The sequence below is a fragment of the Rana temporaria genome, chromosome 7, assembly GCF_905171775.1.
Source record: "Rana temporaria chromosome 7, aRanTem1.1, whole genome shotgun sequence".
Classification (NCBI taxonomy): Eukaryota; Metazoa; Chordata; class Amphibia; order Anura; family Ranidae; genus Rana; species Rana temporaria.
The window spans coordinates 210,510,114-210,521,982 of NC_053495.1; the positions used below are offsets into that span (position 1 = coordinate 210,510,114).

At 49.1% G+C, this 11,869-nt stretch overlaps 1 protein-coding gene across 1 annotated transcript; it reads right to left on the bottom strand.

Moving 5' to 3' along the window:
• Nucleotides 1–861: 861 nt before the first annotated feature.
• On the bottom strand, nt 862–10,821 carry LOC120946271 (flocculation protein FLO11-like). The gene is made up of 3 exons (XM_040361098.1): nt 10,390–10,821; nt 9,000–9,957; nt 862–878 (listed from the first exon to the last, which is right to left on the bottom strand). The coding sequence occupies exons 1-3, from the start codon at nt 10,819–10,821 to the stop codon at nt 862–864; spliced, it is 1,407 nt and encodes a 468-aa protein (XP_040217032.1).
• Nucleotides 10,822–11,869: the final 1,048 nt, after the last annotated feature.

The following is an 11,869-nucleotide window of genomic DNA, read 5'->3' on the forward strand; positions in this document are numbered from 1 at the left end:
ATATGACGGGCACGGTTTTTACAGTCTTTAATGAATGCTATATCAGTCTCATCATACAATTTTTTTCTGGCATGATCTGTCATTTCAGCTTTAGAAATTTTTTCCAACATTTCCTGTACCTGTATCGACTTTCTCTGAGTACTCATCTCACCACTAAGGGCTGACTCTTGATAATCCCTATCAACATACAATTCACTTTGACTAGACATTTTTAGGCCAAATTTTTTTTTCAAAAATTAATAATTAATAATTTCATGCAAAATATTATTTATGTCACCACCATAGCTATGATTGATCTTGTACAAAACATCGACATTATCTCAGCAGTGCCTCCATTTATATGTTGTGCTTTCTTAAGGTCATATTAACCCGCACAGTAATTTACTTTGAATTCTTTTATAACGAAGATGCTTTTAAATACAAGACAATCTATATGCCATAGTCTATAATATGAAACGTATTCACGGAGACGTATGATCATACAAAATAGCTAATTTATTGGTAGACAAAATATGAATATTTACATGAAATTAAAATACCAGTTGCGTCACATTAACGACTTGAACATCAATAAAATACCCCCAAAGTGGGCATGCAATACCTTTGATCTGAGTCATGGTAGGTTCTCAAGATAACTTTTATGTAAATGACAATGACACAAAAACGTCTATTTCACACGTCTAATCGTTACTTTACTGCAGGTAAGTAAAAGATCAAATAATGTGAAATATATTGGACGTTAGTTTTGTCAATAGAATTGAGACTATGTAAAAATAAAAATATAATAAAAATTGTGCTCTTAAGGAAAAGTGACAAGTTATTGATATGAGAACAAACCAGAACTACAGGATATTCAATACTTCAATACTTCAAAATTTCTAGGGAACAACAATATGTTTGAGATAAAATCAAAACGACATAATTACCAATTCCCAAGGTGGCTATTTCCTATTGGCAAGTGACCCGAGCTAAAATCGTTGCAGTCTTCATGCATAGTGCAAGCATGCTCTCATGGGGCGCTCCTATTGATGGGGTCCTCTTCTCATCCTCCCATTGAGCTCAAGATTAAGATTTTAGATCTTAGATTGGATCCTCTCTTTTTGCCCCCCCCTATCTCATGGGTTTCCCTCTTTATTTTGAATAAAACAATAGGACTATAAAGATTATACCCAGTCCTGCCCCTCTGACAGCTGTCCTTAAATCATAGGCCTGTGGCACATATGGGCATTCCTGCCAAGACGTGTTTGGTTTCTATTGGCTGACAGTTTAATAATTGACTTGTTCTCTGGGCTTGGAGAACCTCGAGTAATATTACTTCCAGCCACTAGGTGTCTCACCTTTATTGTGAGATAATCTATACGTTGGATATCTATATTTTAGGTTTAGACTATCGACATATATCTATCCATATATATATATATACCTCTATGTATGACTCTGGTATCTTTATATTATATAAAATACAATTAGTATTCTGTTGATTTCAATACAATATGTTCTTATATTCCATTATAAATGTTTTTCAAACAGTCTTTGCAATCAATGCATAGGTTACATCTCTCAATCAAATGCAAAATAATTATTAATGTAGATGCATGAATTATTTTGATATATGCTTGATGGATATGTGTTACATTTCATATTTTTATAATCACAATGTGATATCTTTCATAATGTCAATTACGGTAGCTTATCTAAGCACTTCTATTTATAAAACAAATTTCTCATATATTTCTTTCCTCGAACAAAGCTCTAACCTAATGGATCTGTTTCCCTTGGTCCTAATTCATCGATTATCTAAACATTACTTATTTCATTTCGATATATATTCTTCCAATACAATGCATTATAAAATATCTCTGACTTGTATCAGATTTGTCCATCTCATAGATAGAGGCATGTCTTGTCCTTGGTGTGAGATATGACTTGTATTTCTCTGCCATTGTCTAAGTCACAGCTGAGACAATACTGCCTGTTTACCTTAGAGCAACCTTATTCTGTGATACAATGGGAGTTATTCTACTCCAATGTGATAGTAGCCCAGTTAGGTATCTGTGAAAGCTCTCCCTATGGCAGGATAGTTGACCAGTGGTGATGATACACCTCTTCTTGTTTATACACCAAAGCTGGGTCAACACTTCTTTTGTTCTGTGAGAAGAGCTTCATTGTTTCAACTTTCACCCAAGCTCGTAAAAAGTCATAAAATAGCTAATGTATTGGGAACTTGGTCATCTGAGTCAAATGTTTCTTCTTCACCAACTGAATGGCCTTCATATGTAATCGTTATGATCAGATTTGAGACCTAATGGCCTTTTCATATTTTTGATGAATAATATTGAATATATTATCATTTCTTCATACAAAACTTACAACACTCCCCAGGAAAGCTGAGGATGGCAGATGCTGGACGACATGGTCAATGACTTTTAGTTTCAACTGAGCAGACCATCCCCCCGTCCATATTCCCCGGTCATCCAGAATCTTCTTTAGGGGGCCCAGGACGTCTCCATACCTCCTCAGCCATATACATAGATCCCCCGGTGGTATGGACTCATTGCGGACCAGAATCGTGACCACTTTAATGAGTGGCTGGCGGGAGACAAGTTTGGGCATGAGCCCCTTCCAGTCCGGCAGGCCCCTACACACATGTTCATATTTCTCCCAAAATATGTCCAAAGACTCCGGGCGGAGAAAGGACAAATCATACTCATAGGAACCTGCCGGACTGATCAGGGCAGGGCTGGACTGGGACAAAAATTTGGCCCTGGACTTCATCCAGACCGGCCCACTTTAATTCAATAAAATGCTGCCCCCACCCCCCCGAAAAATCACGCCCACCAAAAGGCCCCTACATCCATTATTGTATATCATGAGAGGGTGAGAGAGAGGGGAATGAGAGAGATAGGGAGGAGGGAAAGGGGGTGAGAGGGGGTGGGTGAGAGAGGGGGGTGAGTTTAAGAAAAAGAGAATGAGTGTAAAAGAGAGGGGGTGAGTGTAGGACCCCTTTTTACACTGAGGCATTTTTTAGGCGCTTTTGGGCGCCTGTAAAGCGACTGAAAAACGCTTCCGCTGCAGTACCAGTGTAAAAGCCTGAGTGCTTTCACACTGGGGCGCTGCCAGGACGTTAAAAAAAAGTCCTCTAAGCAGCATCTCTGTTTTAAAAAACGGCCCACTGAGCCATCGGCCCACCGGGAAACTCCCTGTAGTCCCTATGGCCAGTCCATCCCTGGATCAGGGCGAAGATATCTGCGGGCGTGAACCCCATCTGTAGAATCTTATCCACCACCGCCCTCCTATGTGGGGGGATTCCACCGCCTTCCCACCTCAGCTGCACAACATTCCTCCTTTTAAACAGGGAGGAAGACAACCCATTCCCATGCTCCTTCCCTGCTTGTTCCCCCTTCCCAGATCCTGCAGCAGCAACACCAGCATAGGATTTCCTTCCACCCCCAGTACTTGCAGTCCTGTCCTTAGACACAGTCACACCTGCCGGCAAAGCGTCTGATTCAGCTGGGATCGTATTAGCAGAGGCAGGACCCACCCCCTCCCCCCGCTCTGTACACACAGCTCCAGTCCTGTCCAATGCAGACTTCTGCAGAGTTGTGGCACTACTGCACCCAGCATCTCCTCCATTATTCACAGGTACAGCCGCTGTGCCTGGTCCAGGCATAGTCACTGTATTGTCCATGGACCTTTCTGCAGACTGGCAGTTATCAGGTGTACGCTGTACATTGTCTATGGGCTGACTGCCTGCAGCACTACAACCCTCAGCAAGCTTATTGTCATTAATAAAGTTCCCACCACCATCCTGCACACACACTGTACCTGCTTGCTGGGTTGTCACCTGTGCGATTTTATGGCTGGGATCAGAGCTTCCCTCAGCTGCTGCAGACTCCATGGTGGATCTTGCTCTCTCCACAGGATTGGAAACGGCGTCCATCTTGACATCACCATCTGGGGAAGCCGCATCTGGAGGGGATTCCAACTTGGTTATGAAATCCAGCATGGCAGGACCTTCACCCTCCTGAGACATTCCACATTGCTGGGGTGTGAAGGGGGCAGAGGGCTCAGCGAATGTCAGAGGTGCCTGCACCTGCATCTCCTCGCTGGCTTCCCCATCCTCCATGCATGAAGCGGCTCCTCTTCTCATGCGATTAAATCGCTCCTCATTCTTATATATTTTTTTAAATATTCCGCTCTTCTCCTTCAGAGAATACAGCAAATCCTTCTGTTTCCTCACAGCTTGTTCCAGGTCCTTCAGCTCAGGCCTCAGAGCCGGTCTTTTCTTACTGTATACTTTAGCACAGATCTGTTTTTTCTTTCTGAACTCGGCCATCAAAACCATCAATTTCTCCTCCTCCTTCTCAATCCGCTTCAACTTACTGACAGTCCTCTGTCTGAAGGCTGACAGGGACTCATCTTTCCTTTGGGTAGGCCCAGAATCTTCCACAGGCCTATCCAGGGGGGGCCCCGCCCGGCTCTTCCCCAGGATCCAGCATCCCTCCTGGGGCAGAGAAGCCACTCTAGCCCCTGGTCTCTGGAGCACAGGAGCAAAGGAATTAGCAACCACACCCTTCACTGACAAGGAGTGGAATGGCAGTTTCCCACCATCCCTGTGCTGAGTTCCCGGGTCTGTACACCCGCTGTGCCCGATATGAGGGGTTCCCACCATCCCTGTGCTGAGTTCCTGGGTCTGTACCCCCCGCTGTGCCCATTATGAGGGGTTCCCACCATCCCTGTGCTGAGTTCCCGGGTCTGTACACCCCGCTGTGCCCATTATGAGGGGTTCCCACCATCCCTGTGCTGAGTTCCCGGGTCTGTACACCCGCTGTGCCCATTATGAGGGGTTAATTTTGTTTATTGAAAAAATCTTACAAACAACAACTTATATCCAATAAAACCATAATAAATAAAACATATTTACAAAACAATTGAATATGACTATACAAAACAGAAACAAACACAAGAACATAATAAACGGTGCAAACCAAATTGCGCACAACATAATCCCTACGGGATAGTCAGACTAAAGAGCATCACCATGCATGTCACCTTTTATATAAAGTGAGTGGAAACCGCCATTAAGGTGGCTGAGGCTGTTTCCCAGCCTGGCTACTCCCTCTCCCTGGAGAACCAGCGCGCTTCGTTGCACCCTGGCACTCATCATCCATAGAGGATGCAGAACTGAACGAGTCCCATTCATAGTCATCCTCAGACAGTACCGTAAATTTATTCGCCAAAGGCAAAACCTCAGGACTTAAGGTAACTGTACCTCCTTTTTTCCCCTTCTTTTTGCCTCTCCTCCTTTTATCCTCCAACCACTCCATATCATCCTTGGACAACCCGGAGTCAGCAGCCTCCCCACACCTATCCTCCCCCCCATACTCCCTTCCCTTATCTACCCCCAGGCCAGCCTCTTCACCATCCTCCCCACTCCTCTGCACCCCACCATCCTTAACAGGAACCCTGCAGCATCGAGGGAGGGGGACTGGCACCGCACCTGATGCACCAGCACCTCTTGCTGCCTCTGCAATTTTAGAAGACACAGAAGGATTGGACACATTCTCTGCAACTGACACCTTACTTACAGACTGGGAAGACACTGACACATTGGGAATTGGCACAGTCTGGGGCACCACGGACACATTGGGAATTGGCACAGTCTGGGGCACCACGGACACATTGGGAATTGGCACAGACTCAGATGGACTCACAGGCCCTCCAGCTGTTGAGCTCCGAGCATCCTCCATGTCCAGGCGGAAGAACTCCCTCATGAGCTCAGGCTTATTGTGCATTGCCTCAGGACACTGACTGTAAGGATGTCCCACTGCATTGCACAGATTGCACCTTATGAGGTTACAATCCTTAGCCAGATGTCCTATACCCTGGCACAGAGAGCACTTCATCACTGGACAGGAGGATGCAAGGTGACTCTTGTCTCCACATTTATTGCAGAGCTTTGGCTGGCCCGGATAGAAGATGGTCAGCCTGTCCCTCCCCAGGAAAGCTGAGGATGGCAGATGCTGGACGACATGGTCAATGACTTTTAGTTTCAACTGTACAGACCATCCCCCCGTCCATATTCCCCGGTCATCCAGAATCTTCTTTAGGGGGCCCAGGACGTCTCCATACCTCCTCAGCCATATACATAGATCCCCCGGTGGTATGGACTCATTGCGGACCAGAATCGTGACCACTTTAATGAGTGGCTGGCGGGAGACAAGTTTGGGCATGAGCCCCTTCCAGTCCGGCAGGCCCCTACACACGTGTTCATATTTCTCCCAAAATATGTCCAAAGACTCCGGGCGGAGAAAGGACAAATCATACTCATAGGAACCTGCCGGACTGATCAGGGCGAAGATATCTGCGGGCGTGAACCCCATCTGTAGAATCTTATCCACCACCGCCCTCCTATGTGGGGGGATTCCACCGCCTTCCCACCTCAGCTGCACAACATTCCTCCTTTTAAACAGGGAGGAAGACAACCCATTCCCATGCTCCTTCCCTGCTTGTTCCCCCTTCCCAGATCCTGCAGCAGCAACACCAGCATAGGATTTCCTTCCACCCCCAGTACTTGCAGTCCTGTCCTTAGACACAGTCACACCTGCCGGCAAAGCGTCTGATTCAGCTGGGATTGTATTAGCAGAGGCAGGACCCACCCCCTCCCCCCGCTCTGTACACACAGCTCCAGTCCTGTCCAATGCAGACTTCTGCTGAGTTGTGGCACTACTGCACCCAGCATCTCCTCCATCATTCGCAGGTACAGCCGCTGTGCCTGGTCCAGGCAAAGTCACTGTATTGTCCATGGACCTCTCCGCAGACTGGCAGTTTTTATCAGGTGTAGGCTGTACATTGTCCATGGGCTGACTGCCTGCAGCACTACAACCCTCAGCAAGCTTATTGTCATTAATAAAGTTCCCACCACCATCCTGCACACACACTGTACCTGCTTGCTGGGTTGTCACCTGTGCGATTTTATGGCTGGGACCAGAGCTTCCCTCAGCTGCTGCAGACTCCATGGTGGATCTTGCTCTCTCCACAGGACTAGAAACGGCGTCCATCTTGACATCACCATCCGGGGAAACCGCATCTGGAGGGGATTCCAACTTGGTTATGAAATCCAGCATGGCAGGACCTTCACCCTCCTGAGACATTCCACATTGCTGGGGTGTGAAGGGGGCAGAGGGCTCAGCGAATGTCAGAGGTGCCTGCACCTGCATCTCCTCGCTGGCTTCCCCATCCTCCATGCATGAAGCGGCTCCTCTTCTCATGCGATTAAATCGCTCCTCATTCTTATATATTTTTTTAAATATTCCGCTCTTCTCCTTCAGAGAATACAGCAAATCCTTCTGTTTCCTCACAGCTTGTTCCAGGTCCTTCAGCTCAGGCCTCAGAGCTGGTCTTTTCTTACTGTATACTTTAGCACAGATCTGTTTTTTCTTTCTGAACTCGGCCATCAAAACCATCAATTTCTCCTCCTCCTTCTCAATCCGCTTCAACTTACTGACAGTCCTCTGTCTGAAGGCTGACAGGGACTCATCTTTCCTTTGGGTAGGCCCAGAATCTTCCACAGGCCTATCCAGGGGGGCCCCGCCCGGCTCTTCCCCAGGATCCAGCATCCCTCCTGGGGCAGAGAAGCCACTCTAGCCCCTGGTCTCTGGAGCACAGGAGCTAAGGAACCAGCAACCACACCCTTCACTGACAAGGAGTGGAATGGCAGTTTCCCACCATCCCTGTGCTGAGTTCCTGGGTCTGTACACCCGCTGTGCCCATTATGAGGGGTTCCCACCATCCCTGTGCTGAGTTCCTGGGTCTGTACACCTGCTGTGCCCATTATGAGGGGTTCCCACCATCCCTGTGCTGAGTTCCCGGGTCTGTGCCCCATTATGAGGGGTTCCCACCATCCCTGTGCTGAGTTCCCGGGTCTGAACACCCGCTGTGCCCATTATGAGGGGTTCCCACCAACCCTGTGCCGAGTTCCCAGGTATGTGCCCATTATGAGGGGTTCCCACCATCCCTGTGCTGATTTCCCAGGTCTGTACATCCGCTGTGCCCATTATGAGGGGTTCCCACCATCCCTGTGCTGAGTTCCCGGGTCTGTGCCCCATTATGAGGGGTTCCCACCATCCCTGTGCTGAGTTCCCGGGTCTGAACACCCGCTGTGCCCATTATGAGGGGTTCCCACCAACCCTGTGCCGAGTTCCCAGGTATGTGCCCATTATGAGGGGTCCCACCATCCCTGTGCTGAGTTCCCGGGTCTGTACACCCGCTGTGCCCATTATGAGGGGTTCCCACCATCCCTGCGCTGAGTTCCCGGGTGTGTACCCCTCACTGTGCCCATTATGAGGGGTTAATTTTGTTTATTGAAGATTCTTACAAACAACAACTTATATACAATAAAACCATAATAAATAAAACATATTTACAAAATAATTGGATAGGACTATACAGAAAAACACAAGAACATAATAAGCGGTGCAAACCAAATTGCGCACAACCTAATCCCTACGGGAGAGTCAGACTAAAGAGCATCACCATGCATGTCGCCTTTTATATAAAATGAGTGGGAACTGCCATGAGGGTAGTTGGGGGCGTTTCCTAGCCTGGCTCCTCCCCCTCCCTGGAGAACCAGCGCGCTTCGTTGCACCCTGGCACTCTTCATCCATAGAGGATGCTGAACTAAACGAGCCCCATTCATCATCATCATCATCATCAGACAGCACCTTAAATTTATTCGCCAAAGGCAAAACCTCAGGACTTAGGGTAACTGTACCTCCTTTTTTTCTCTTCCTTTTGCCCCTCCTCCTTTTATCCTCCAACCACTCCATATCATCCTTGGACAACCTGGAGTCAGCAGCCTCCCCACCCCTATCCTCCCCTTCACCCCCCTCCCCTGTCCACCACCAGGCCAGCCTCTTCACCATCCTCCCCACTCCTCTGCACCCCACCATCCTTAACAGGAACCCTGCAGCGTCGAGGGAGGGGGACTGGCACCGCACCTGATGCACCAGCCACCGCACCTCTTGCTGCCTCTGCAATTTTAGAAGACACAGAAGGATTGGACACATTCTCTGCAACCGACACCTTACCTACAGACTGGGGAGATACTGACACACTGGGTATTGGCATAGACTGGGGCACCACAGACTGGGGAGACACAGACACATTGGGTGTTGGCACAGACTGGGGCACCACAGACTGGCTAGACAAAGAAACATTGGGAATTGGCACAGACTGGGAAGACACAGACACATTGGGAATTGGCACAGACTGGGGCACCACGGACACATTGGGAATTGGCACAGACTGGGGCACCACTGACTGGGGAGACACAGACACATTGGGAATTGGCACAGACTGGGGAGACACAGACACATTGGGTGTTGGCACAGACTGGGACACCACAGACTGGGGAGACACGAACACATTGGGAATTGGCACAGACTGGGACACCACAGACTGGGGAGACACGGACACATTGGGAATTGGCACAGACTGGGGAGACACGGACACATTGGGAATTGGCACAGACTGGGGCACCACAGACTGGGGAGACACAGACACATTGGGAATTGGCACAGACTGGGACACCACAGACACATTGGGAATTGGCACAGACTGGGGCACCACGGACACATTGGGAATTGGCACAGACTGGGGAGACACAGACACATTGGGAATTGGCACAGACTGGGGCACCACAGACTGGGGAGACACATTGGGAATTGGCACAGACTGGGGCACCACGGACACATTGGGAATTGCCACAGACTGGGGAGACACAGACTGGGGAGACACGGACACATTGGGTGTTGGCACAGACTGGGGCACCACGGACACATTGGGAATTGCCACAGACTGGGGAGACACGGACACATTGGGAATTGCCACAGACTGGGGCACCACAGACTGGGGAGACACAGACACATTGGGAATTGACACAGACTGGGGAGACACAGACACATTGGGAATTGGCACAGACTGGGGCACCACAGACTGGGGAGACACAAACACATTGGGTGTTGGCACAGACTGGGGCACCACGGACACATTGGGAATTGCCACAGACTGGGGAGACACAGACTGGGGAGACACGAATACATTGGGTGTTGGCACAGACTGGGGCACCACGGACACATTGGGTGTTGGCACAGACTGGGGCACCACGGACACATTGGGAATTGCCACAGACTGGGGAGACACAGACACATTGGGAATTGGCACAGACTGGAGCACCACAGACTGGGGAGACACAGACACATTGGGAATTGGCACAGACTGGGGCATCACAGACTGGGGAGACACAGACACATTGGGAATTGACACAGACTGGGGCACCACTGACTGGGGAGACACAGACACATTGGGAATCGGCACAGACTGGGGCACCACAGACTGGGGAGACACAAACACATTGGGTGTTGGCACAGACTGGGGCATCACAGACTGGGGCACCACAGACACATTGGGAATTGCCACAGACTGGGGCATCACAGACTGGGGCACCACAGACACATTGGGAATTGCCACAGACTGGGGCATCACAGACTGGGGAGACACAGACATATTGGGAATTGGCACAGACTGGGGCACCACAGACTGGGGCACCACAGACTGGGGAGACACGAATACATTGGGTGTTGGCACAGACTGGGGCACCTCAGACTGGGAGGACATGGGCACATTGGGTATTGGCACAGACTCAGATGGACTCACAGGCACTCCAGCTGCTGAGCTCTGGGCATCCTCCATGTCAGGGTGGAAGAACTCTCTCATGAGCTCAGGCTTGTTGTGCCTCAGGACCAGGCCCGGACTGGCCATAGGGCATACCGGGCATATGCCCGGTGGGCCGCGGCATGTCACATCTCCCCCCCCCAGTGCACTCTCAGCTGCGGCAAACTCCGCAGTCGGATTCGCGGCAAACTCCGCGGTCGGATCCGCGGCAGGCCCCGTGGCCGATTCCGCGGCCGACAGCCGCATTTCTATCTGCCAGCCAGGGTCCCACTCCCTACTCTGAAGGCAGCGAGCTGGGCTGCTCCTTTTGCCGGTGCCGCTCACTACGGCTGGCTCCACGGCCACCTCCGCGCCCGTCCAGCCAGCCTTCTGAATCTGTTTGCTCAGAAGGAGGAAATGAAGAGGACAGGTCATGTGACCGTGAAGGGGGAGGAGCTGGAGAAGGTCTCCTCTGCCTGATGTCGTAAAAGGTGCTGGACTGCTGGAAAGGTAAGTGATACTATGCCAGCCTACCAGTGTTTGTTTTTTTTTTTTTTTTTTTTTCTTGCCTGCCAATGTGTTTTTATTTAATTTTATTGTATATTGGCTGCCAATGTATTTTTTTTTGCATCTTGCCTGTCATTTTTTTTCTGTATCTTGGCTGCCAAAGTATTTTTTTGTATTTTGCCTGTCAATGTATTTTTTTTTATCTTGCCTGTCAATTTTCTTTTTTCTATATCTTGGCTACCAATGTTTTTTTTTTTTTTATCATGCCTGTCAATATTAAACTATTCATAATAAAAGCATTCTGAGTCTTAGTGACCCCTTTCACACTGGGGCAGTGTGAGCGCTAACAGTAGAGTGCTGCTAGTTTAAGCGGCGCTTTACCGCTGTTAGGCTACTTTCACACTGAGGCGCCGGCGGTAAAACGCCGCTATTTTTAGCGGCACTTTACTGTCATTTTTGCTGCGCTTTTGGTCGCTTTTAACCCCCGCCAGCGGCCGAATAAAGGGTTCAAAGTGCCACTCCTGAGGTGCTTTGCAGGCACTTTGGCAGCGCTGCCCATTGATTTCAATGGGCAGGGACGCTCCTACAGTGCCTCAAGGCTTGCAAGACTTTTTTTACTGTCCTGCCAACGCACCACTCCAGTGTGAAA

Coding starts and splice junctions, on each gene's coding strand:
- LOC120946271 (XM_040361098.1), bottom strand. CDS start 10,821: ATGGCCAGTCCGGGCCTGGTCCTGAGGCACAACAAGCCTGAGCTCATG. Junction 9,958..10,389: donor TTGTGTCTCCCCAGTCTGTG/GTGCCCCAGTCT, acceptor CCCAATGTGTCT/GTGTCTCCCCAGTCTGTGTC.